The 23,008-nt window shown below is 45.2% G+C and overlaps 1 protein-coding gene across 24 annotated transcripts in view; it reads right to left on the bottom strand.

Annotated features, from left to right (window-relative positions):
- Window positions 1–23,008, bottom strand: part of LDB2 (LIM domain binding 2) — a 396,329-nt gene that overhangs the window by 62,976 nt on the left and 310,345 nt on the right. For all 24 annotated transcript variants that reach the window (XM_021101041.1, XM_021101052.1, XM_021101050.1 and 21 more), the window contains exons 3-5: window positions 20,605–20,777; window positions 12,168–12,290; window positions 8,830–8,913 (exon numbers count right to left, since the gene is read on the bottom strand). In XM_021101041.1, coding sequence (XP_020956700.1) covers window positions 8,830–8,913; window positions 12,168–12,290; window positions 20,605–20,777 — 380 coding nt within the window. The remainder of the gene's footprint in view (window positions 1–8,829; window positions 8,914–12,167; window positions 12,291–20,604; window positions 20,778–23,008) is intronic.

Raw genomic sequence — 23,008 nt, forward strand, 5'->3', positions numbered from 1 at the left:
CTGATTCAGAGCAAGCAGAGGAAGCAGTATTAGAATAAAAAATTGAAAAAAAAGAGTTCCTGTTGCAGCTCAGTGGTAACAGACCCAACTCGTATCTGTGAGGATGCGGGTTCAATCCTCGGCGGTTAAAGATCTGGTGTTGCCGTGGGCTGTGGTGTAGGTCACAGATGCAGTTCAGATCCAGTGTTGCTGTGGCTGTGGTGTAGGCTGGCAGCTATGGCTCAGATTCCATCCCTAGCCTGGGAACTTCCATGTGCCACAAGTGCGGCCCTAAAAACAAACAAACAAACAACAAAAAAATCGAAAAATAATTTTTAAAAATTGAAAAAAAATTTGACAAGGGGATTTCTGACTATTTAAAGTGGGAATTTTGCACACTAGAGCCCTCTGGAGGCGCTATGCAATATTTCTTTCATTTCTTCAATGCATTTGATCCTTCTCTTTGGATTTCAGGGTGAAAGTTCTAGGTAGGGACTTTGAAAATGAATCACACTTTTTTCCTCCTAGATGCCATAGGGCAAGTGGATTCGTCTGAGTTCTAGTACTTCACATGTGTGACTCAAAATCTCGTCTTCCCTTTACCAACCTTCCAAACCCACAACCTTCCATTCAAGAGATATTGACTGGGCGCTTATTGAGATCGAAACTTGCAAGGCCCTAGAAATAACGCAAGATAATCAATCTGTCCTCAGGTGGCTCTGAGTCTAGCACAGGAGACAGATGAGTGGAGTGACAGTTCTTATGCAGGATCTACCAAGAGGCAGGAGACCACGTGTGCAGAGTGCTGGGGCATGGGGGGGTGGGCAGCTGCCCCCGCTGAGAGTCAGGCAGAGTTTCTCAGGGGAGGTGATGGGTGACGAGAAGGAGGTGACAGATGCAAGGATGAGGAGAAGCTCGCTGGGAAACTTGCATGGGAAGGGGAGGGTCGAAACAGTGTTCCCAGTGGTTTGTCTGTACTGTGCCATGGAGACAGGAGAGCCTGACCAGTGTGGAGAACGGCAGGTGGTTCGTGCCACTACAGGATGGCATTTCGGATGGGAAGGGATGTGGCTGATCAGTAGCAGAGGCCCGACCGTGGAGGCCCTTAAGTGCAAAGTCGGGAGCAGAGCCATGGACCAGGGCACTAGAAACTGTAGCAGAGTCTAAGTCATCTTCTGAGACCAGAAAGGATGCATATCCTGAGACTGCGGGGAGAGAAGGAACATTCTGGATGACCTGAGGTCCCCCGTGGAGGCTGGACAATGTGAACTGGAAACAGGTCTACTTATAACGGGTCTGCAACTCCCCACGAAAGGGAACCTGCCTCATCCTTCTTGTAAATGCCCCGCCCCAGTCCTTTTGTGCCTGGCACATTGTCAAAGCCACCCAAACTGTCTCTTGGTTAGATGAGGGACTTAAAAAAAAAAATTTTTTTTTTTTGGTCTTTCTAGGGCCATACCCTGGAGATATGGAAGTTCCCAGACTAAGGGTCCAATCAGAGCTGTGGCTGCCGGACTACATCACAGCCACAGCAATGTTAGATCTGAGCCGCATCTGAGACCTATGCTGCAGCTCATGGCAACGTCGGATCCTTAACCCACTGAGCGGGGCCAGGGATTGAACCCAAGTCCTCAAGGATACCAGTCAGGTTCATTACCGTTTGAGCCACAAAAACCAAGCCAAACTACCTCAAATCTTCCAGGTTGAAAGCAATGCTGTTTTGACAGTGTCTAGGGAGAAAGAGTGGCCTCCTCTATTGTTGATGGGTGATGAGTGAAATTGGCACATTCTACTTACGGCCATCCTGGAAGTGTGGGGGGAGCTTTCCTTTAAAGGCTTGGGACATGGGTTCTGCATTACCAACCCTCATTTTCTTGATGGGTGAGGAAATGAAACAGACATCAATCATTTCATTTTCAATCTGAAAGGCTTATTCTTTGAAGCTATTTAAAGAAAACCGTTCCTGCACCCAGCAAACATTTACATACATGAACTGCACAGAAGTGATTTTGAAACGATGGCCATTTCAGACCCTGAGTTAGAAAGGGCTTTCGCTTTGATGAAAGGACAGGCGAGAATTAAAGAAGGACCAGACTCCTGGGTGTGCTGACCCACAACGGCTCTTCTCCTAAGCTCTGAATACTCGGGACTCCAGTGGATGACTCAATTCCACTCAGGAGAAAGGACCAGAGACCCTATGAGAGTGAGTGCACCTGGCAAAGAGAAGGGAGCTCCACTTGCATTTATCTCAGTAGAATCCAGTGAGGGAGAGGTTATGCCCTGTTTCCCAGATAAGGAGACAGGCTCAGAGAGGTCAAGTAACTTGCCCAGGGTCACACAGCCAGCAAGTAGCTGTCCTCTGAGACATCCTCTTGCCTGCCTGACCCTCAAGCCCAGGACCCGGGGTGAAATGCCGTGCTCTTTCCAGGACAGGACTTTCTCTAGAATTGTACCATTCAGTTACATTTTGTACCTTCTGGACTCAAGCATCTTAAATAAACGCATGACTTACCTTCCAGCTAGATAGAACTGCCTAGTGTTCCCCCACTCCCCAGCCTTCTCCATCCTTCTCTGACACTGCTCCCTGTGGACCCTCTGTCTGGTCCATCTCAGACCACCTGCTCATCTTTCAGAATCAATTCAAAGGCAGCTCCTCCTTGAAGACTCTGCATCTCCCACACCCAGCATCCCACAATCTGACAGTACTGGTGCCTGGAGACAGACTGTGGGTTCAAATCCTTAGTCTGCCACTCATCAGCTCTGTGCGTTTGGGAAGTCACTTTCCTGTGCCATTATTATTATTTTCTTTCTCACCTACCAGGCAGTGATCTCCTGCGGGGAGGTGGAGACCTGGCACCCAAGAGGGGTCTCAGAGATGATGGTGGGATGGACGATGAATAGCAGGCAAAGGGACCTGGTGGGAACTGACTGCACAGGCAGGTCACGTGGGCTTGGACTCCACCCCTGCCCCCCGCCATTCCCATCCAACATGCCCAAGGACACGTTCCTGAAATCCCACCTCCTCTCCATTGTAGGTCTCTCATTCCCTCCCCAGAATACACTGATGGAGGGGTGCTGTCACCTCCACATTAGGAAATGAGTCCCTGTCCACGACACGCTTTGTGAAACACACCACCCAGTTTCTGGGATGGCAAACAGTCACTCACACATCCGCCTTCTACCAGCCCCAGCCCCAGCCTCAGCCTGGATAACTAGCACAGGGACACTTAATCAGCGAGCCTTGGCCTCCCAGAGGTCACTGAGGAGACCTTCAGAGGGAGCAATGCCGCACCTGGTCAGGGCGCATCCCTGCTTGGCCACCTCCTGCTTCCGCTCCACGGGGACCAGCAAGTCAGCCATGGCGCCCCTCAGCATCTCGCACCTCCAGGCTTGTGCTCGGAAGCAACAGAGGGAACGCAGGCCGTCTGACAACTCAAATCAAACGACAACAGCTGTTCTGGTGTCACTTCAAAAGCGTCAGGTCACCCGGAGTCCCCACCAGAGTGGCAGCAGGCGCGTGTGCCAGGCAGCATCATTAACTGTCCACAAGCTGGGGAGCTGGGCTGCAGGGCTCCCCCGCGCCCGCCTCCAGGTAGGGGAGCTGCCTCGGTGGGCATCACACCTTCACTGACCTCAGACCTCCCCAAGGATGATTCAGAATGTCAAGGGAGTAAACGAATTTGTTTTGGCAAAGCTAGGCGATTATGATTGCTTCCTTTCTGTATTGCTTAATTTTGTTTCTTGAAAGACAAAGCTTATTGAACTTCAGATGTCTGGAGTATTTTTTTTTTGGCTGCATCTGCAGCATGTGGACATTCCTGGGGTCAGGGATTGAACCCACCCCACAGTCATGACCCCAGCCACAGCAGGGACCATGACAGGTCCTTAAGCCACTGAGCCACCAGGGAACTCTGAATGTCTGGAGTATTTAAGATCTCTATCCCTCTTTTCCAAAGCAGGATGCACTGATTTTTAAAATTCTTCTACCATTTAGAAGGCCAGGATTAATAGTTGCCTACATAACCGTCTAACCTCTTCTTCTGATACTGGGCGTGGTTACGGAAGGTCCTCGGACCGCTGTTTAAATAGCACTTCATAACGACTTTCTGAGGCTTGAGGCAAAGGCCTGGTTCCTCAGGGGATGGTGAAGACCCCTGGTCATCAAATAGTCTTATGAATGCATTTGAAGACTGCTCAGCTGTCTTTTAAATATTAGGCGATAACAGTACTAGGGAAATCTTAGATTCTGGTTCTAGACCAAAGAAATAACTTCTGTGGAACTCCCGTTGGGGCTCAGTGGGTCAAGACTCCGGTATTGCTGTGAGCTGTGGTGCAGGTCACAGACACAGCTCAGATCCTGTGTTGCTGTGGTTGTGGCACAGGCCAGCAGCTGCAACTCTGATTTGACTCCTACCTAGCCTAGAAACTTCCATAGGCCACTGGTGCGGCCCTAAAAAGAAAAGAAAAATAACCTCAGCTTCTCATTCCCAGTGACCATGGACAGGCCAGGTCTCATCATGGAAGACACTGCCCTGCTGGTTCGGGGCCCCAGTTTGAGATTCTGCCCTGCCACGACCTGCCAAGGGGCCCACGCTGCTCCGAGGAGCTATGGACGGGAGGCTGGCTTCTACTTTGACTGCCTTCTGGAGACCCAGAGATCCTTCCCTGGGCTCTCACGGGCCTGGCACAACCATGTCAGCTCCACCTCGCTGGAGCTGTAACCCGCTTGGCTCACCCCACCCACCCATGGGCACCACATTAGGAAGGAGGCCACGTCTTCATGGTGCCGGGAAGACAGAGCGGGTCTGTCCTGAACCAACCAACAGATGAATGGGTGATGGCACGAGTGGCGGCGAGAAAGGCAAGCGGCCTCTGAACCTGGATGAGGAGCCGGGGAGGTCAGGCGGTGTCAGGCCGAGGGAGGGCAGAGAGCCGGACGAAGGAAACCCGCTTCCATGGACTGAGGCTTAATCCTCACATTAACCTTCCAGGGAACTGGCATTTCTTGGGGCAAAGTAGATTAAGGAGCCAGTGAAAGACGCCGATTCCCCCATCAAGGCAGAAAAAGCTCTACCCATTCCTATCAGTATCATCGTTCTATGAAATATTGCCATTTTCAGCAACACGGGTGGACCTAGAGATTGTCATACTAAGTGAAAGAAGCTAGATGAAGACAAATATCATTTGTCATTTATTTGTGGAACCTAAAAAAATGATACATATGCCATCTACCCACTGTGCTACATGGATTGAGTGGCCAGAGGGGACCTGCTATGTATCACTGGGAACTCTAGCCAATGTGCTGTGATGATCTATATGGGAAAAGAATCTGAAAAAAAAAAAAAAAAAAAAAGGATGTGTGTCTGTGTGTAACTGAATCACTTTGTTGTACAGCAGAAACGATCCCAACGTTGTAAATCAACCATCCTTCAATAAAACTTGAAAAAACGAAAAAAAGAGAAGAAACAGGCTCACGGACAGAGAAAAAATCTTATGGTTACCAACGGGGAGGCAGGAGGAGGGCTGAATGAGGAGTTTGGGATTGACAGAGCCGTACGATTATGTGTAAAATAGATAAACAACAAGGGCCTACTGTATACACAGGGAACTACATATTCGATATCTTGTAATTATCTACAATGGAAAAGAACCTGAAAAAGAATATATAGTGTATAGTATATATACACACACACACATACACACATATATAACTGAATCACGTTACTGCATACCTGAAACTAACACAACATTGTAAATCAACTATAATTCCATGGAAAAATTTTTAAAAATCATCATTCTACTTTCTTACTAGAAAGGCGGCAGTTTTGCCACGAAGCACATAGATTCTGGAGTTCAAGTCCTGGTTCTGCCATTTGGGGGCGTCCTTACACCCTCTGTGCCCAGCTCTCTTACGGAAGGTGCAAGTGCACATGGGCCCTTGTGAAGGCTCCTGCTTCAGGTGTGTGGGGGGCACAGCATGCAGCCAGCACTCCTCTAAGCGGCATCCTCTATTTAAGTGTCTCCTCCCTATTTAAGCATCTACTCTCTATTGCCCTGAACCACGAATGGCTTCCTGTGTCAGCATCCGCAGAGGGGTTGGTGGGGTCCCCCTTCTGCAGGTACGATGTCCTCAGCCCCCGTGGGCTGGAGTCCGAGAGAACGGCAGATGTGAGGACCAGAGAGGGCCTGTGGACCCCAAAGAGAAGGTCATCATTTTACTGATGACAATAAGAGGAGCTGGGGGCAGCGTAGAGGTAGGGGAGGAAGAAATTCAGCATTTATGACTCTGATGCTAAAAGCAGCTAAAAGATGGCGTAAAGCATCTGTGCAGGATCTCAGCAGAGAGTTAGCGACTGAGTCTAGGATAGACTGCAAAGTTCCAGGTTCCTGTGTGGGGTCAGCTGAGGACACGTCTGACGCGTGCAACTTTTTCTGCCTAAGGAGAGGCATCTTCAGATGGTTTAAACCCAACCTCTCCTACCCCTGACAAGACGCAGCATTGTGAGGCAACAAAGTGACTCGGTTACACATGTACCCACATCCATTGTGAGGCAGCTGTCTGAAAACCTGTGGCTAGAACAGCACTGCAAACCCTCACTCGCCCTTGCTCCCCACCCCCACTGTGCCAGCAGCCCCACAAGAGGCTAGTTCTTTTTTTTTTTTTTTTCCTTTTTTTTCAGGGCCGCACCCATGGTATATGGAGATTCCCTTGCTGGGGGTGAATCGGAGCTGCAGCTGCCAGCCTGCACCACAGACACAGCAACACTGGATCTGAACTGCATCTGTGACCTACACCAGAGCTCACAGCAACGTTGGATCCTTAACCCACTGAGCGAGGCCAGGGATCGAACTCACGTCCTCATAGATACTAGTCAGGCTCATTACTGCTGAGCCACAACAGGACACCCCCTCCTTTTTTTTCCATGTTTTGAAGTTTTATTGAAGTATAGTTGGTTTTCAATGTAGTGATAATTTCCACTGTGCAACAAAGTGACTCGGTTACACATGTACCCACATCCATTCTCTTTCAGAGCTTTTCCCACAGAGATGGTCACAGAACACTGGGGAGAGTTCCTTGTGCTCTACAGAAGGTTCCTGTTGGCCAATCACTCCATATACCTCAGTGTGCATAGGCCCATCCCAAACCCCCAGTCCATCCCTCCCTCACCTGCAGGGAGCTAGTTCTGAATGCAGAACCTGGAGGTTTGGGAGAACAGGGCCTTAGCTCCCCTGGCTGGAAGCCCTCCCTTCTCGACCCACCCTCCTGGGCAGATCCCAGTGGCCCACTGAGCAGGAACTAGGTGGAGAATGACCTGGCTTATGGCTGCCAAGATGGCGGGAGTATTGGGGTGAGGTGGTGGGGAGTGACGTTGGCTGTGGGCTCTTGCCTCACCTGGATTTGGCTCTGGGGAATCCAAACTCAATGGGAAAAGGCTCTTCTCTCTCCACCCAGAAGGGGGACCCTGTCATTCCCATGTTTAACCCTTTCAGAGGCTCCTGGCCCAGGAGCCTGGCCAGTTAGTCACTCTAAGACCTGGCTCCCAACTTATTCTCTCTCTCACTTCTCCTGGCTCCTCCTTTCATGTCCAGCATCACCAAACTGCTTAGAATTCCATCCTCTTCCTTCTCCCTCTGAGGGAAATGCCCTGACCCCTCCTTTTTCTGGTTTAGCTCTATTTATTCTTTCACATCCTACTCAGGCATTGCCTCCTCCATGAAGCCTTCTCTGATTGATGTCCACCATCTGGAAACTTCTTTCATGGTAGCCACCATCATGGTAATCACCATTTTGTATATAACATTCCCTCTTTAGGGGTCCAGCCCTCGTAGGAAGGAGTTTCTGGATAACGGGTACCGTGACTTTTGGCTTTGACTCTCCAGCGTCTAGCTCAGCACCTGGCCCATTGCAATGAGGGCATGACTTAGGCAACTTTTGTCCAAACCATTCCTCATGCACAGGGAAGAAAGTCCGGCTAAAGGATTCAGCATCTCAACATGTACAAACGTGAGTGAGCTTACGGGGTTGTGAATACACACCAAAATTCACCAGCCTGAATTAAGGATAAAGAAATGACAGCATAAACATTATGATGGGGTGGGGGGGGCTGGGGAGGTGACCTGCTACATCAGGACAAAGAAGGAAGCCAGCAACTCAGAGGCCAAGGAAGGTGGCACATAGCCTCTGCCTTCTTGTTGATTCTGGAAGACAGCGCGTGCTTTATGGAGGAAACCGTGTCTCCACTCGTAACGAGATGCCTGCAGTTCCACACTCCAAACAGGTGTGATACGTGTTACCCCGTTAGACCAAATACAGAGGCTCTAAGGATTTAAGTGGGGAGAGAGTTTTGCCGAAAAGTTCGTTTTCTAAAATAAAAATGGACTTTATAGCCAAACCAGGAAATCTGTTACATGTTACACAGAGAGCCCCTAAGACGCCTTAGAAATAAATGTCTGTGTGACAGCACCGGGGTGCATTTCCGCAGGGGACTCTCTCTGGAGGACACACGGGGCCTCCTCGGGGGTGACTGGCCCCTGGAGGGAGACGCAGAGGCCGCGGACTCAACCACAGCGCATTAGCAACCTGAGGCAATCAGAAAGGACACAGTGCCAAGGCATTGCCAGCCTCTGAATAATTTCTTCCAAGGGTCATACGAATACAGAGAAGAATCTCAACCTTCACACACACACACACACACACACACACACCCACCCACGGCCACGTTCGCCATGGTATGAGAGAAACATATCGTGCTATTTGCCTTCATTCTCATTCCTTGGTTCAAGATACACTGACAGTTCTAAAATGTTTTTCAAATTCACCAGGAAATATAATCAACCCATTGGTCTTACCCTGAGGTAGTTGAGGGTGAAGTTTGTTAGCCCCATCCTTGTGATGTTTTTGGACAGCTGATCCAGGACCTGAGGATCTTGTGCCTAAAACAGGGAACAAAAAAAAATCGTATATTTCATCCCTGCAAGACAACACCAAGGAAGTCCTTGACGGTGCCACGGCTGCTGAGCAATGCACTCCGCACATTGTTGATTTCGCTCAGAGGGGCAGGGGGCGGGCTGATGGAGAGAATTTAATTTGCCTTTGGAAGACACCTGCATATAATGCTTAAGGACATTTTCGGATCAATGGTGCAAGGCTCACTGCCATGGAGAACCGAACTAAGTCAGGCGTGCTTTCAGGGCTTGGGAGAAACATCTTTCCTTCTTGGGTAGAGAGGCCCTGTGTCTTCAGGAGGAGGGTCATTTAATCTGACCAGGATCCCCACTGGGTCCTTAGTGCCCCCCTACGGAAGGTGGGGCCGATGGATTTGGCAGAGCCATTCTTTAGGGCTGGTCTTTGGTGCTTATTATAACAGTGTTGCTTTTAACAGCTTGCCGTGTGGTGGGGGGTGAGGAGGGGTGGTCTCTATTTGGAAACTTTGCAACTTCCATCACATATACATTTATTTAAGAATTCTAAACTTTCCTCCCCATTAGGTCGAGGCTGGAAACAGATATTCTCAATAATTTTCATCCTGATAGTTCCCATTGTGGCTCAGAGGTAACAAACCCGAAGAGTATCCATGAGGACGTGGGTTCGATCTCTGGCCTCACTCAGTGGGTTAAGGATCTGGCGTTGCTGTGAGCTGCAGTGTAGGTCACAGACAAAGCTCGGATCCTGTGTTGCTGTGGCTTTGGTGTAGGCTGGCAGCTGCAGCTCTGATTCGACCCCTAGTCTGGGAACTTCCATTGGGCACAGATGCTGCCTTAAAAAGAGAAAAAAAATTCTCATCTTACACGACTGTAAGGGTACGCATCATATTTTCCAAAATATTAACTCCATTTTAAAAAAGCGTATGGTGGTCCACAGCCACCCCAATGTTCTGTTGAACCAGAGGGGGAAAAAAAAAAAAGGAGCTCCCATCGTGGCACAGTGGTTAACGTATCTGACTAGGAACCATGAGGTTGCGGGTTCGGTCCCTGCCCTTGCTCAGTGGGTTAAGGATCTAGCGTTGCCATGAGCTGTGGTGTAGGTTGCAGACGTGGCTCGGATCCCTCGTTGCTGTGGCTCTGGTGTAGGCCAGTGGCTACAGCTCCGATTAGACCCTAGCCTGGGAACTTCCATATGCCTCGGGAGCGGCCCAAGAAATAGCAAAAAAAAAAAAAAAAGACAATTCTTTCTGGATTCTTTTCTAAGGTGAGTCTCTTGACTGACACTCTTTGTTTCTGTTTGTCTTCCCTTCTTTCTTTCTTGGTATAAACAAACTGTTGCTAAACAGAGGAAGTCTTAAGTAAACACCCCTTTGTCTCCAGGTCTGTGTTCTTGAGACTCTCTAGGTTATACCAACACCGTCATTTATTCTTTTTCTCTACTCAATTTTCCTCACAGCCACACCACCACTTGGCTTTGTGTCTATACATTTTTAACAATGTAGAGAAAACAGTCAAACTGATCACTTTTCACGTCAATTTTGGGAACGAGGGTCCTCCATGGAAAATGAAGCTGCCTCTCTACAGAGAGGCATCAAGCAGTGGTGGCCAACCTCGGGCGCTCACGCTGCAGGTGAAAGACAGGACAGTAATAACTGCCTGGAAAGACATGTTTGCCTCCTTCAAGCCAATCGCCAAGACGTGCAGAGGTCCTACTATGTGCCAGGCACTGGCCTAAGTGCTTATGTGCACTCAGTCCTAATCCTCCAACCCAGCCTCTGAGGCAGGCTCTATCACTGTACCCATTTTACTGATGAGGGACCAGAAGCACAGAGATGGCATGTCTCTTGCCCAAGGCCACACAGGAACAGGGACTCAAACCCATGACATCTCAGGCCCAGGCTCCTGACCACTCCCTCTGCTGCTCTCAGGCTGTTTGGAGGCTAGTCAGAGGGGCTACTCCGGACTGCTTCAGGGAGAGCGGAGGATGTGAATGGGGCCATGAAAGTTGCAAAGGACCTGGGCTCGGCTCGGTGGACAGGTGGATAGGCTGAGTGGGAAAGCCACAGCAGAGAGCACTGGGCCGATGGAGAGCGCAGAGGCTGAGTTAACCAGTGAGAAGGAGGGTGCGGAGGACAGAGGCCAGGGGGGAGACAGGGTGACCCTGGGCAGCAGGGACACTGCTTCTCAGCCTGGGTGGTGGAGTCAGAACAAGCTGATGTGAGATCTTGAATTGTCCCTTTTGGGCTGGAAAACATGGGGCAACTTATTAAACCCCTCTGAGCCCCCTTTGCCTCACTCTGAACATAGATAATAATGCACCTCTTGCAGTTACTATAGAGATTAAATATTTAAAAAAATTTTTTGGCCACTCCCACACCAGGCAGAAGTTCCCAGGTCAGGGATGGATCAGGTGCCAGGGCAGCAACCATGCCAGACCCTTAACCTGCTGAGCCACCAGGGAACTGTAGAGGAAGTAACTATAATGCATACAAAATACTCAGCACAAGGCCCAGGGTAGCAAATACCCAACAAACGCTCGCTACTGTGGCTTTTCATCCTACAGGGTCTTAAAAATCCGGCTCCCGAACTCTGATTTTTCTCCAGAGCATTTTCGCTGAAACCACTGCATCATGCGTTCTGGAAGGACTGACCTGACCCGCTCCTATCAAGTCTTCGGTGAAAACATCTCTCTAGATTGGCATCGACGCTACCCTTGCCCCTCGTTGGCGCTCAATAAATCTGATGTGATTTACAGCCAAAGGCAGCCAAGAGAACCCCAGATCGTCCGCTCCCTTCCAACGCCGAGGTTAGGAAGGGTGCGGACGCCGCGGATCTGAGGCACAGGCGGCCCTGGGCTTGTCAGGTGGTTCTAATCAAAACAGCAAAGTGTTTTTCTTCCTCCTGGTTTTCTTCCCTTCTCCATGTGTACACAGCATGTTTATTAGCCTGGGCAGAGCCGTACTTGATAATGACAGAATGGAATTTTAAGAAAAGTACAAACTGTTTATTGAGGTAACCTCCATGTGGAGTTTAAAATAATAAGGTATCAAAAAAACAAAAAAGAAAAGAAAGAAAAGAAAAGATCTCGCAATGCACCAAACTCAGAGACACAGGAGGGGGAGAAGGGGCTGGGGTGGAAAATGGTTGGGGGAAAACTGGAAATGACGCATGGCCTAAAGTGTGAAGACTCCGGGAGCTTCTCCTTTTTGAGTGAAATGAGGGGAGCAAAGGGCAGAAAGTCAAAGAGAAATGCAGTTACTTACATGCATGGCTAGAATGCTCCTTGGGACTAATTCTCTGTATTGTCTAATGGTAAAGTGCCATGTTTTTATTCTCATGAGATCATCAAAGGTGAACTCCAAGATCAGTCTGCCTTCTGTGCATACCTGGAAGGGACAAACAGCAGCTCAGTGGTTACATTCTGTGTGATAGCCACGTTTTGTGGCTTACATGGCAGCCACTCACTGTGGCCTCCCTGACTTCCCTCTGGTGACACGGGACGTTGACAAAGATATGACACTGTTGATGTACCCAGGGAGAATCGAGGCGCATATAAGCTCTGGAAGCAGTGGGGTCAAAAGACAGCATAGGAGCTCCGTTGTGTCTCAGTGGTAATGAACCTGACTGGTATCCATGAGGACTCAGGCTCGATCCCTGGCCTTGCTCAGTGGTTAAGGATCCTGCGTTGCTGTGGCTGTGGTGTAGGCCGGCAGCTGCAGCTCTGATTTGACCTCTAGCTGGGAACCTCCATGTGTCTCGGGTGTTGCCCTAAAAAGACAAAAAAAAAAAAAAAAAAAAAAAAAAAAAAAAAAAGGCAGCACAGCTCTGCTCACCAGCCATGTGCTTTTGGTAACACGGCTAGTTACCACTGAAATGCCATGAGCCCTCCTTTCTCTATGGGTAAATCTGCAGACAAAGCCCATCCTCTAGTAATGCTGATGTCAAAAACTGGTGCACAGTGTGTCCTCCATAGAACTGGTGCTCTTTCACCTCCTTTTCCCTCCATTTTCATCATCCTTCCACCATAGGCATCTACCACAGGCATCCGAGCTCTGTTTGATTGGTAATCCTACCGGGGTGAAAGTATCTAATAAAAGCACTCCTGCTTACATATGAGTGGCTACAAGGTTACCCAGCCAGAGGAAGTTTTCATTTCCAAAGAGAAATGCCAGAGGGCAATGCGTAACTCAAGGCTGTGGGTATCAGTTTCTGACATGTGGAAATTAGGGGCATGATTAGAGTGTATCCCTTGAATCACATCCTAGCAGCCATGACAAATTCTGCTTGCACAAAGGGTCAGGCTTTGGGGTGAGGGTGGGGAACCAAACTGATCTAAGGAGATATATACTATTAATGAAATATATACTATTAATGAGCCTCAGAAACTCCTTGAGAGAGTGATCAGTGATGGGGTAGCGTGAATTTCGGCAGGTAGTTCCTATTTTATGTACCTTTCTTTTCACTGTTAATGACTTTGAAGTGGAAGAAGATGCTGGGTAGCCTCATACCACTCATCCTGTCTCAATGAACAGATAGGCAGTGGTGGCTGCTTATGGGTCCGGTTTAAATAATTACAACTCATTATTCAGTCTGTGTTTGCCTTAGAGACGCCGGATGACATGGTGGATGGGAACTTTGGTGTCAGAAAGTACTAGATTCGAATCCTGACTCCACTTTCCATTTCTTTTTTTTTTTTTTTTTTTTGGTCTTTTTTTTTTTGCTATTTCTTGGGCCGCTCCTTCGGCATATGGAGGTTCCCAGGCTAGGGGTCCAATCGGAGCTGTAGCCACCGGCCTATGCCAGAGCCACAGCAACGCTGGATCCGAGCCGCGTCTGCAACCTACACCACAGCTCACGGCAACGCTGGATCATTAACCCACTGAGCAAGGGCAGGGACCGAACCCGCAACCTCATGGTTCCTAGTCGGATTCGTTAACCACTGCGCCACGACGGGAACTCCCTCCATTTCTTTTGGAACTTTGGGAAAGTCCAATAAATTCCCCATGACTCCATTTCCTCCTCTGTAAAATGAGGATACTAATATCCTTAGGTAGGGCTGTTGGGAGAGTATATTAAATAAAACTGTATGTGTAGACGGCCTAGTATGGCACGTGGCACATAGTAGGATGACAGGAAATGACAGCTCAACGATATCAGACATACAACCAAAGCAGACAGAACTTTAGGCCAGTGGTTGTCGTAATGTCCTATCTGAGACCTGTGGTTTATGAGCTGCGTCTCAGGGCTGCTGGGAGGACAGTGAGATTCCCACTCCCTTTCTGGATCAACCAGAACAGCTTCAGTTTGACCTATTTTAAATAGTGGACTTTTTGTGCGTGTGCATGTGTCTTTTTAAGGGCCACGCTGGACGCATATGGACATTCCCAGGCTAGGGGTCAAATTGGAGCTGCAGCTGCCAGCCTACTCCAGAGCCATAGCAATGCCAGATCCAAGCCACATCTGTGAACTACACCACAGCTCATGGCAATGCTGGATCCTTAACCCACTGAGTGAGGCCAGGGATTGATCCTGCATCCTCAACTAGTTGGGTTCGTTATCCCTGAGCCATAATGGTAACTCCCAAACAGTGGAGTTTTGATCAAGCTTTTTTGGAGCAAGATTTTTTAGATTAAAAAAAACCACATAAAACTTTAGAAATCACTGCATCACACATCGTATCTCTTGGGATAGACCATGATGGAAGAGAATGTAAGAAAAAGAATGCATATATTTGTGTATGACTATACGACTACATCAGTTTGCTATACAGATGAAATTGGCACAACATTGTAAATCAACTACACTTTAATAAAAAAAATTTCAGCCAAAAAATAACAATCAACTGAATAGGGAATATGATCATTTCCAAAACTATAGTCCATGAATGTATTTCTACCAGGCCTCTATGAACTATGAATAATCACTCCCTTCTCTGGGAATTGAAGACAAAAAGCCAGCATGTATTGAGTTCCAACTATGTCCTAGGCACCAGCATAGGTGGTATCTATTCTCTCTAATTTAAGGTAATATTTTCTTTAAATAAGTCAAACACCAGGGCAGGAGAATTCGTAAAGTGTTGGTAGGCAACTACTTAAAAAAGATGCGAATAACATCTGCCATTTTCATTTTATCAAAGGTCTCAGAAGCACTGTCCGATAATTATCGAGAATCTGGGTGAAGACCTCTAATTCAGATCCAATTAGCAGAATCTGTGGGTAATTTCAAGCATTTGGGCTCTTCGCCCCAAAACTCTTTGGCGGAGTGGTCTTCAGAGCCTGGTTTCTGGCATCTTCGTCAAGAGAGTGGAGCATGGGGAAGTAGGGGAAGACTTCAGCATCCCTGCCCCGTGCCTCTAGAGCCTCATCAGCATCAGCGTTGGAATTAATTTACCAAGGTTTTCAAAAGAGTTGCATGGAGATTAAGCCACACAATCCCCCCTGGGGCATTAACAGGACAGAAGCCACCTGCAGTGAAGGCTTTCACGAAAGAGAGGTAACCACATCCAGCCGGTGACAGAAATGTCTTGACAACACAGGACAGGGATATTTGGATGCTATGATCCTTTTCTTTTTAAGAGAGTGGATCATTGGTTGTTTAAACAAATATTAGCCCAGTTAAATGTCATGCTTTTTTTTATTATTATTATCTAATCTTATTTGTTTTGTGTTTATGAACCACAAACCCAAGGCAGATAGAGGTTCTGGTTTACTTCAACTGGAAGAGAATTTCATAAAGGGAAGGCCTAGATGCCTTCTGATGAATTACTCCGCTGGAGCATCTCTAAGGTCAAGTTACGTTGGGTTCTTTGTATACTGTGACATAGCGAACCAGCTGAGGATGACCCTTGAGGTCAAACTGCTGCAGGCCTCTGCAGAGGAACGTTGCAACAGCTCTGGACTCCTCCTTTCTCAGCCAAAACCAAGGAATCAGCTTTATCCAGGGCAGAGCACCGCACACAAGAGAGGAAGCCCGAAAATTGAATCGAGTTCACTGGGTTGGGTGTTTTCTTTAAGGAAAACTAAATGACTGACTTCCTTGAATGAAGGAGGAGAATCTGGTCACCACTGATCTTCCCCAAGTAATTAACCCATGGCCTCCTCCCCAGCCGAGTGCAGCCTCTCCACCCACTGCCCCCATCATGGAGGTTAAAGGAAACAGAAGGCTTTGTGATTTATTTTATATGCAACAATCAGCAAATGGAATAGGGGCACTTAAGAAAAAATACACATATTCCTTGTTTGGAAATGGTAAAAAAAAAAAAAAAAAAACCAAAAAACCACAACGGGCATAGCATATGAAGGGGAATTAATGTTTTCTCTTTTTAGAAAAATTCTGTGCATTCCTCTTAATCAATACAATTAATGTAGCATTTATCTCAAGTTGGCCTTTTTTTTTAAAAAAAAAAAAAAAAAGCTGCCTTTCACTTGGAATCCGAAATCAAAAGGGTCCCCAATTAAGAAAACATTTTCTGTTGTGCAGAATTCATGTTACCGTACCGTGAGCTCTGACATTTTGTTTCTGTGGTAACCAAAATCAGCTGATTAGTTGGCATGGCAACAGAAAAGATGTAATCCCAGCAGACACACTCTAATCAATGCCCCCAGCACAGATGGTCTCCGGAGGATCAACAAGAAAGAGGCTGGCAGGCATTCAGCGGATCACGTGCTAGCTTGAGACTAGGCCAGGAATAAGAGGACTAAAAAAAAAAAACCATTTCTCAAACTAACCCGTCGCTTTTTAACCCTTTTCTTTCTTTGACTAATTGTAAAGCAATATTGACCGCGTGGCTGTGTAATAAAATGATTCTTGTGTAGCTTTTACGAAACAAAATGTACTTTTTAGGCAGGAGGGGTTCATTTAATTTTCTTGGTCTTTACGCCTGGAACAGCATATATGGACTAGTGTTTTTAGATTAACAGTTGCGTAAAGCTCGTTGTATTTTACCTAGAGATGCCGCATATGAAAATGAATATGTAAATACATATCTACGCCTTTATTAGAGCAATAAGATCATTGATATTATAATAATTTGGTTAGAGTCAGGATAAGAGCATAAATGTATAAATCCTAGAGCATAACATGGTGTACAGACTAAGGCAAGAATGATTGATTGTCAAAGACATGAATGAGGATTCATATTGGAAAACTGGTTGGTTATTTCCCTGGTACTTTTCTATGGTGGTAAAAAAATCGCATAATACATAATTGAGATCAGAAAAAAAAATTAGCCTATGTTTATAGAAGTGATAAGGGTGTCTAGTTATGCCTGTAATTATGGTTCCAGTTCGGGAAGCCCCCAAATAACTCAACGTGTCTCCCAAGGAGGGGATCTTTTAGAAACTGCCAGAATTCACACCCTCTCAAATACAACCCAAAGGTCTTTGATTCTGAAAACCCTGGTGATTGCTCTTCTGATTATTAAGCCTTGTTTCCACGTTGATTTGAAATTGACTACAGACAAGCTTCGTAATGTGTATTTTAAAACTCTAATTATATATTTATCCATAATCTATAATGTCCCTAGAACCAGGAAATTACAGAATGGGTACTAAGATCCTGAAGAATATTAAATATTACTGTTGATTAGGACTGCGGCTGATGTTTGATTCACCAGTTGACCAGATTTTCATAAAAGCGACTCAGAAACGCTGGGTCAGATGCTTTTTGGAGAATTACAGTTTACTGATGGTCTAAATTAGAACAACGTGAGAGTGCCTACACGTAACGTGCGAATGCCATGACTAATAGCAGGCTCCCCTTTAAAAACAAAGCATCGGCTTCCAAACTATTTTTCTTTGTGGTACTGACAGGTCATTAGCCCACTGTTTTCCACTAAATAGCCATCTTATTTTATTACGCAAAGATGAGTTATTTTTAATTAATATAAGAACAAAAGAAAAATGCAAAAGAGTCTTTGGGAGTGTAATAATCACCGAGGAGCAAAAAGAGGGGAAAAAATGAATCCTTTGGAGTTTTCTAAAAATAAATGTGCATAATTAGCATTTGGACTAAGTCCATATAGCTAAGCTACACTTCCCAGAAAGTGATATTTTTCATCACAGTATGGAAATATTCATTACGAGAGTTGGCAAATGTAGTGCCATGGAAGAGTCAGATGGGTGATCTAAATAATTGAAGCGGAGGCCCATAGAGCTGAGATGAGGAGAATGAATGTCCAGGTTTTGGTGGTGGATGCCACCTGAGAGAGGACGCTCCAGGATGGGGGAGAATGCAACAGAGGGAAACGGTAGTTTCCTTTTACGGCTGTACCTGCCACACACGGAGGTTCCCAGGCTAGGTGTCAAATCAGAGCTGCAGCTGCCGCCTATGCCACAGCCATGGCAACACTAGATCAAGCCACACCTGCTACCTCCTCTGCAGCTTGCAGCAATGCCAGACTCTTAACCCACTGAGGGAAGCCAGAGATCGAACCCACATCCTCGCAGAGATGACGATGGGTCCTTAACCCGCTGAGCCACAAGGGAACTCCTAAAAACACCTTACTTTCTTAATTTGAATGAAAAAAAAAAGCACTTTATCAATGCATCAGAAGAATGGGATTCTTTGTGATTTAAAACTAGTCCAGAAGGTACAGTACTATATCTTCAGAGCCGTTGACAGTGCTCACTTCTGAAAAAGTTTTGGCCTGAGGAAAAAGAAATTGAGGGAATATATGAAAGGGCTCCTACAACACACATTTTTATTTTCAGTGGCTACAGGCTTTGGAAGTAGCTCCTTCATTATGGCCAAGTTTTATTTAATGATTATGGGTGTCTTTTTTTCCTGAAACCATAAGGCATTGCTGTGCTTTTCCTGAACAACCTACAAGTAACACGAAGTCTGCACAAACCATAATGGAGTGACGGGAAAAGACTTTCTCTGCAAGCTCAGGCTTCGTAACACTAGAAATGGCTCATGTATCTATCCACAGGGGGCTGTTACTGTTTTGTGTCTCTGAAAATAAGTGAGTCACGGACAGAGTAAACCACCATCTGGATAATCATTCTTTCCATGCAGCAAAACTCTTTTCCCAGCATGGACTTTTGTAGGCAGTGGAAATCTTCCTGTCCCTGATTGACAACTTCCTCTCTGCTCAACTGTTAAAAAGGAAGAAAGGAAAAAACCCATCTCCTGTTCCACAGTTAAAATGTCTACGGACAAAATCAAGATCCCATAAAACCAATGGCCTCTGATGATTTGCTTTGTGTTTTACAAGCATTTCTTCTGCCTTTGGTTTTTTACTCCGTCGTTGGCACCAGAAAGGTTAAACTGCCCCACGATCAAAGAATACTTTACATAATCAATATTTTCTATCCATTTTTTCAGCAAAATTGTGCGTAGATTACAAACACATCCTCAGTTTCATAAACTGGGCTTCTGCCATTCACCCTGATAATTCAACTTCTCTTAACTATAAAGAGAGGATTGTCATTTGTGTTTTCAGCTAAAAGAGATAGCTGCTACCACTGGTATTGTAAATTAGCTTCATGTTGAGTCTTAGTCAAAATGCAATGAACTAGCATTCATAAGAATAAACTTCCAGTTGCCAGATTCCTTGAGTAAATATTTGTTCTTACTAATTTTTCTCCTTGAGAGAGGATATAAGGAATCATTTATTGTGTTCCAGAAAGGTCTTTGCCCAGAGGAAACACTATATGTCAATTTTTTTTTTTTTTTTTGTGATGGGAAGGATCATGGGCATGGAATATTGAGATGAGACTGGTTCTCTATTACTTTTTCATTTCACATGCTTCCTAGTGCTTTGAATTCTGCCTCAAAAACTGTTCCCTGCTCTTCTGCCCATTCTCCCCCGCCATGCTTCTCTTTCACAATCAACTTCTGTTTCTACTGTGCTCCTTGGCTGAACTGCTTGCTTAATACATTGATCAAAATCACAGAGATTCTTAAAATCTAGGGAAACAACTTTTAAAACTCTGAATTCCCTAATTTCTTTTAAATATTTTCGTTCTCGTGTTCCTTTGAGATAGTTGAGTTGTGGTTAGTAGATTTTCATTCTCTTGCTTGCTGGTATTTGCATTCAGCTTTAAAAATTATTTCATTTTAGTAACAAAACACAAGTATTGACCTCATAATAATTGGAGAATGTTCTTTTAGTTGTAGACCCTTGAGTAAAAACCAAAATTCTATGTAATGTACAGCATCATCGACTATAGGGAATAATATCCAGTATTATTCAAGTATTTGTATATTTGAAAGATACTAAACGAGTAGATGTTAAAAGTATTCATCACAAGAAAAAAACCTGTAATTTATACGTAGCGATGGATATTAACTAAACTTATTGTAGTAATCATTTCGCAATCTATACATATATAAAATCATTATTTTGTACCGTTAAGACAAATACATCGTTATATGTGAATTATATCTCAATTAAAAAAAAAAACACACACCAAAATTCTCATCTAGCAGCCTAAGTTTGAGAGGCAGCCAAACCTCTCGTCTCTTAGTCTGGAGAGGCTATCACATTTGACTTTGTGTGTTGTGTATCATAGGCACACACCTTGGCACAGGGTTCCCTAAGAGTCTTGCCTCATTACAAATGAAAAAGATCATCTCACAGTGCTGCAAGGGTCTGAGCTATGAGAAGTCAGCTGAATGTTCCAGAAAAAAACTATAATTATGCTCCTTTGATACACCCCAAGAAGACCAAGCCTTGCTCCTGAGCCCGCCCTGTACCTTGGTAAACATGGGCTTCCCATGCTGAGTGACCATCGCACACTGGTCGCAGTCCACCGTGATGGAGGAGTTGTGGTAGGACTCTTTGGAGTGTTTGAGGATGTAGTACAGGTCAGTCACCCCTCCTTCAAACACAGTGCTAAAGTAACGGGGGATGAGGGTCCTGCCGATAGCTGGGAGAGAAACACAGAGGAACAAACCATTAACAAACATACCCGAATGGTCCATGCACCCCACACCTAGGCCAGACCTCCAACTGCATACAGATTATACGAGGAGGGGTCTATACCAATGACACTGGATATCAGGAGGAGAGTTTTCTTTCTCTCTCCAAATACCCCACACCAATGCCAGACCTCCGATTGGATACAAATTCTACCAGGAGGCAGAGGTTTCTTTCTCAACTGCCATGTCCCTTTGGGGTTACAGTTTATAAAAGACAATCCCCAAGCAGTCAGGAAACAGGTGCACAGCCATCTTTCCAGATTTGGTGTCCATCAAAAGTCAATGATGTAAAGGTTAGTCCTTTAATTGTAACAGGGGCAAAGATTTTTGACTACGTTGGACCTCACATACATTCTCTAAGCGAACCTACTTTTGAAAAATAAAAGCAGCCCAACAACCTGGATTTTTTAATGGGTGGTTTGCAGACCAGTTCCCCAATCATATTTTAATTTAGTAGGAGTAGTAGTCACACTAATATAAATTTGTGTAATGCCGTGCTTTGGGGTGTGTGAAGTGTGGCATGCGCTCCCTGGATCTTCAGAACAACACCAAGCGAGTCGGGGACTGAGACACAAAAAAGGTTATGATGAAAGAAAACGTTATTAGGAACGTTTGAAAGTCACAAGACTGCTAAGTGGATAATCGAGGTCTCTTTCAAATCCGCAAACCCCCAAACACTTTCTGACGCGGTCTCCAGCTGCTTTCACGAATGGAAGTCTTTCAGAAGGGATCCGTACCTGCACACACAAAGAGATCCATGCTTTTCTAAATGTTGTTTTTCTGTCTGCTTCTGGAGTTGAAGAAAATGTCCTTCTAGAGTAAAAGGCCCATTTTAAGAGAACTTGATGCCTTCCACTTGGTCTAAATTGGTCTTTTTTATTCCTTGTGTCCTGTCCTGCCCCATTTCAGTGTGAGCGATTGGTAAGTAGCTGGGTCTTTCTGATATATAACGCTTAGAAACAGCTAACAAGCCCTAGGTTTAGCAGAGATTTTAAATCCTCTTACACTGAAAATCCCAACTCATAATATCAGGAATTTTGCCTATGTGCAGATTTGGAGGCAAAGTACTAAAGCACTCTCAAGTGATTCAAGGTTTTTAATAAATCTCTTACGATCCCTCTATAAGGCTCCCTGAAAGACAAAAATAATATTTAAGACAAATAAATTACCAAAGAGAGCTTTAGTAGGAAAGATCACGCAATCTTCGCTCGAATGTTTTAACATGTTTAATTTCATTTTAAAAGAATCAGTATTAATCCATTTCATATGGAACTATATCTCTTTTGCACACGGATTTGGGGAAAAAAAAAAAAAAGAAGCTATGAAAAAGAATGCCCTGCCAAAGTGTTTTCTGAAATGATCTCTAAGGAATCCCTATGTGGATGACTAGTCTCTGAATAATTTATATAGTTGTTATTGCTTCATATTTACTGCAGTAAAATCAATCAACAAGTGTGTGCTAAATATTCCAGGATCTTTGGCAAGTTCATCCTAAATAATCCTTATACATACATTTCATAAATACTGCCTAATCCCCAATAGTGCATGTTTATTTGCCAAATACAAAATTTAAATAAGAGTAATTGGAGTCCATCATATCCTTAAACATAGGCAGAGCTGTTATATTATAAAGACAACTTTGTTAATGTGAAAAACCTTACTGTACTTCACCAAGCTGCTAAAATTAATTAAGTGCATTTCAAATATTCTAACTTAAAACTAATTACCGAAAGTCAGCTCTAGTCATTTGACATTTTGGGATCTGTGGTGTGGAAAATAAATACAAATCATGGAAATATAGATGTAGGGTGAAAACAGATCCCTATAATATCCAAGGACTTGTCACATTGAAAAGGTTAGTGCAAAAAAATCACTGGATTAGTCACATTATAATTTATTCATGACTCCCGCGCAATTTAATTTCTTTGTAGTAGTGTTTGCTATGTATTGTCTTATTTTCATTCATGGTTTAATGCAAGTCGAATGGGAAAAAAGGCCAAAACTGCTTAAATTTATTTTTTAATTTTTAAATTATTATCACCATTTTTTTTTTTTTTTTTTTTGGCTGCCTCATGGCATATGGAGTTTCCAGGCCAGGGATCAAATCTGACCCACAGTCATAACCTAAGCTGAAGCTGCAGCAACGCCAATCCTTAACTCACTGTGCTGGCCTGGGGAT

This window comes from Sus scrofa, chromosome 8, assembly GCF_000003025.6.
Source record: "Sus scrofa isolate TJ Tabasco breed Duroc chromosome 8, Sscrofa11.1, whole genome shotgun sequence".
Taxonomy (NCBI): Eukaryota; Metazoa; Chordata; class Mammalia; order Artiodactyla; family Suidae; genus Sus; species Sus scrofa.